This window comes from Seriola lalandi, unplaced genomic scaffold (genome assembly GCF_002814215.2).
Source record: "Seriola lalandi dorsalis isolate HSWRI2012SDOR001 ecotype SW California unplaced genomic scaffold, Sedor1 jcf7180002049652, whole genome shotgun sequence".
Taxonomy (NCBI): domain Eukaryota; kingdom Metazoa; phylum Chordata; class Actinopteri; order Carangiformes; family Carangidae; genus Seriola; species Seriola lalandi.
This window is the reverse complement of record NW_019520205.1, coordinates 1-1,377: the sequence shown is the minus strand read 5'-3', so window position 1 is coordinate 1,377 and position 1,377 is coordinate 1. Positions and strand designations below refer to the sequence as shown.

Here is a 1,377-nt window from a genome sequence, read left to right as displayed (position 1 = left end):
AGGAGAGAGGACACAGAGAGGTGACAAGGAGAGAGGACACAGAGAGGTGACAAGGAGAGAGGACACAGAGAGGTGACAAGGAGAGAGGACACAGAGGTGACAAGGAGAGGAGACAAGGAGAGAGGACACAGAGAGGTGACAAGGAGAGAGGACACAGAGGTGACAAGGAGAGGAGACAAGGAGAGAGGACACAGAGAGGTGACAAGGAGAGAGGACACAGAGGTGACAAGGAGAGGTGACAAGGAGAGGAGACAAGGAGAGAGGACACAGAGGTGACAAGGAGAGAGGACACAGAGAGGAGACAAGGAGAGGAGACAAGGAGAGAGGATACAGATAGGAGACAAGGAGAGAGGACACAGATAGGAGACAAGGAGAGGAGACAAGGAGAGAGGACACAGATAGGAGACAAGGAGAGAGGACACAGATAGGAGACAAGGAGAGAGGACACAGAGAGGTGACAAAGAGAGGAGACAAGGAGAGAGGACACAGATAGGAGACAAGGAGAGGAGACACAGATAGGAGACAAGGGGAGAGGACACAGATAGGAGACATGGAGAGAGGACACAGAGAGGTGACAAGGAGAGGAGACAAGGAGAGAGGACACAGGTGACAAGGAGAGGAGAGTTTGATACAGCAGGTATTAGATCATAAAGGAACAGTGCATATGACGTTCCTGTCTCTTCTTCGTTGGTGTCAGACTCACGTGGTCAATCCTCTGGAGAATCTCGACCTCTGTCTTTGCGTTTCGTGTCGCCGTCTGTGATTGGACAAAAACACGCAGATCACATGATCAGTGCCTGTCTGTCATTGGTCCAGAGAAACATTAGCCTGTCTGTCTGAGAAACTGCATGTTCACACGCCATGTTTGTAGTTCAGTCAGAGGAAGGAAACAAGGAAACAAAAGAAGGAAGAAGGGAGGATGGATCAGCCAATCAGAGAGCAGATGACTCACCCCTTCAGACTTGAAGTTGTTCTTGTTTATTATTTTCACTGCAAATTTCTTACAGGTCGATCTCTCAAAGGCCAGTTTGACTTCACCACAGACTCCTCTGAAACACACACGCACACACCATAAACTGAGATGCAGGGCACAGGAAGTGACATCATAGCGGTGTGAAGCAAGTCAGACTCACGTGCCGATGCGTCGAGTCAGCAGATATTTCTCCTGAAGCTCTTTAGGTAGACTGGACTGATCATCAGACATCAGGTCAATGAAGACAAAGACTAAAGACAGACACGTGGAGAGACAGACAGGTGGAGAGAGAGAGACAGAATGAGGTGAAGCAAATATTCTAATGTGAGAAGATGGAATCAGAACAACCCGTGCCCCTCTGGTATTTGACTCCGCCCCTCTGGTCTTTGACTCCGCCCCTCTGG

At 49.5% G+C, this 1,377-nt stretch overlaps 1 protein-coding gene across 1 annotated transcript; it reads right to left on the bottom strand.

Moving 5' to 3' along the window:
* Positions 1–6: 6 nt before the first annotated feature.
* On the bottom strand, positions 7–1,221 carry LOC111648820 (serine/threonine-protein kinase Chk2-like). The gene is made up of 3 exons (XM_023398545.2): positions 1,134–1,221; positions 953–1,049; positions 7–757 (listed from the first exon to the last, which is right to left on the bottom strand). The coding sequence occupies exons 1-3, from the start codon at positions 1,202–1,204 to the stop codon at positions 641–643; spliced, it is 285 nt and encodes a 94-aa protein (XP_023254313.1). The 5' UTR covers positions 1,205–1,221; the 3' UTR covers positions 7–640.
* Between the last annotated feature and the right edge of the window lie 156 nt (positions 1,222–1,377).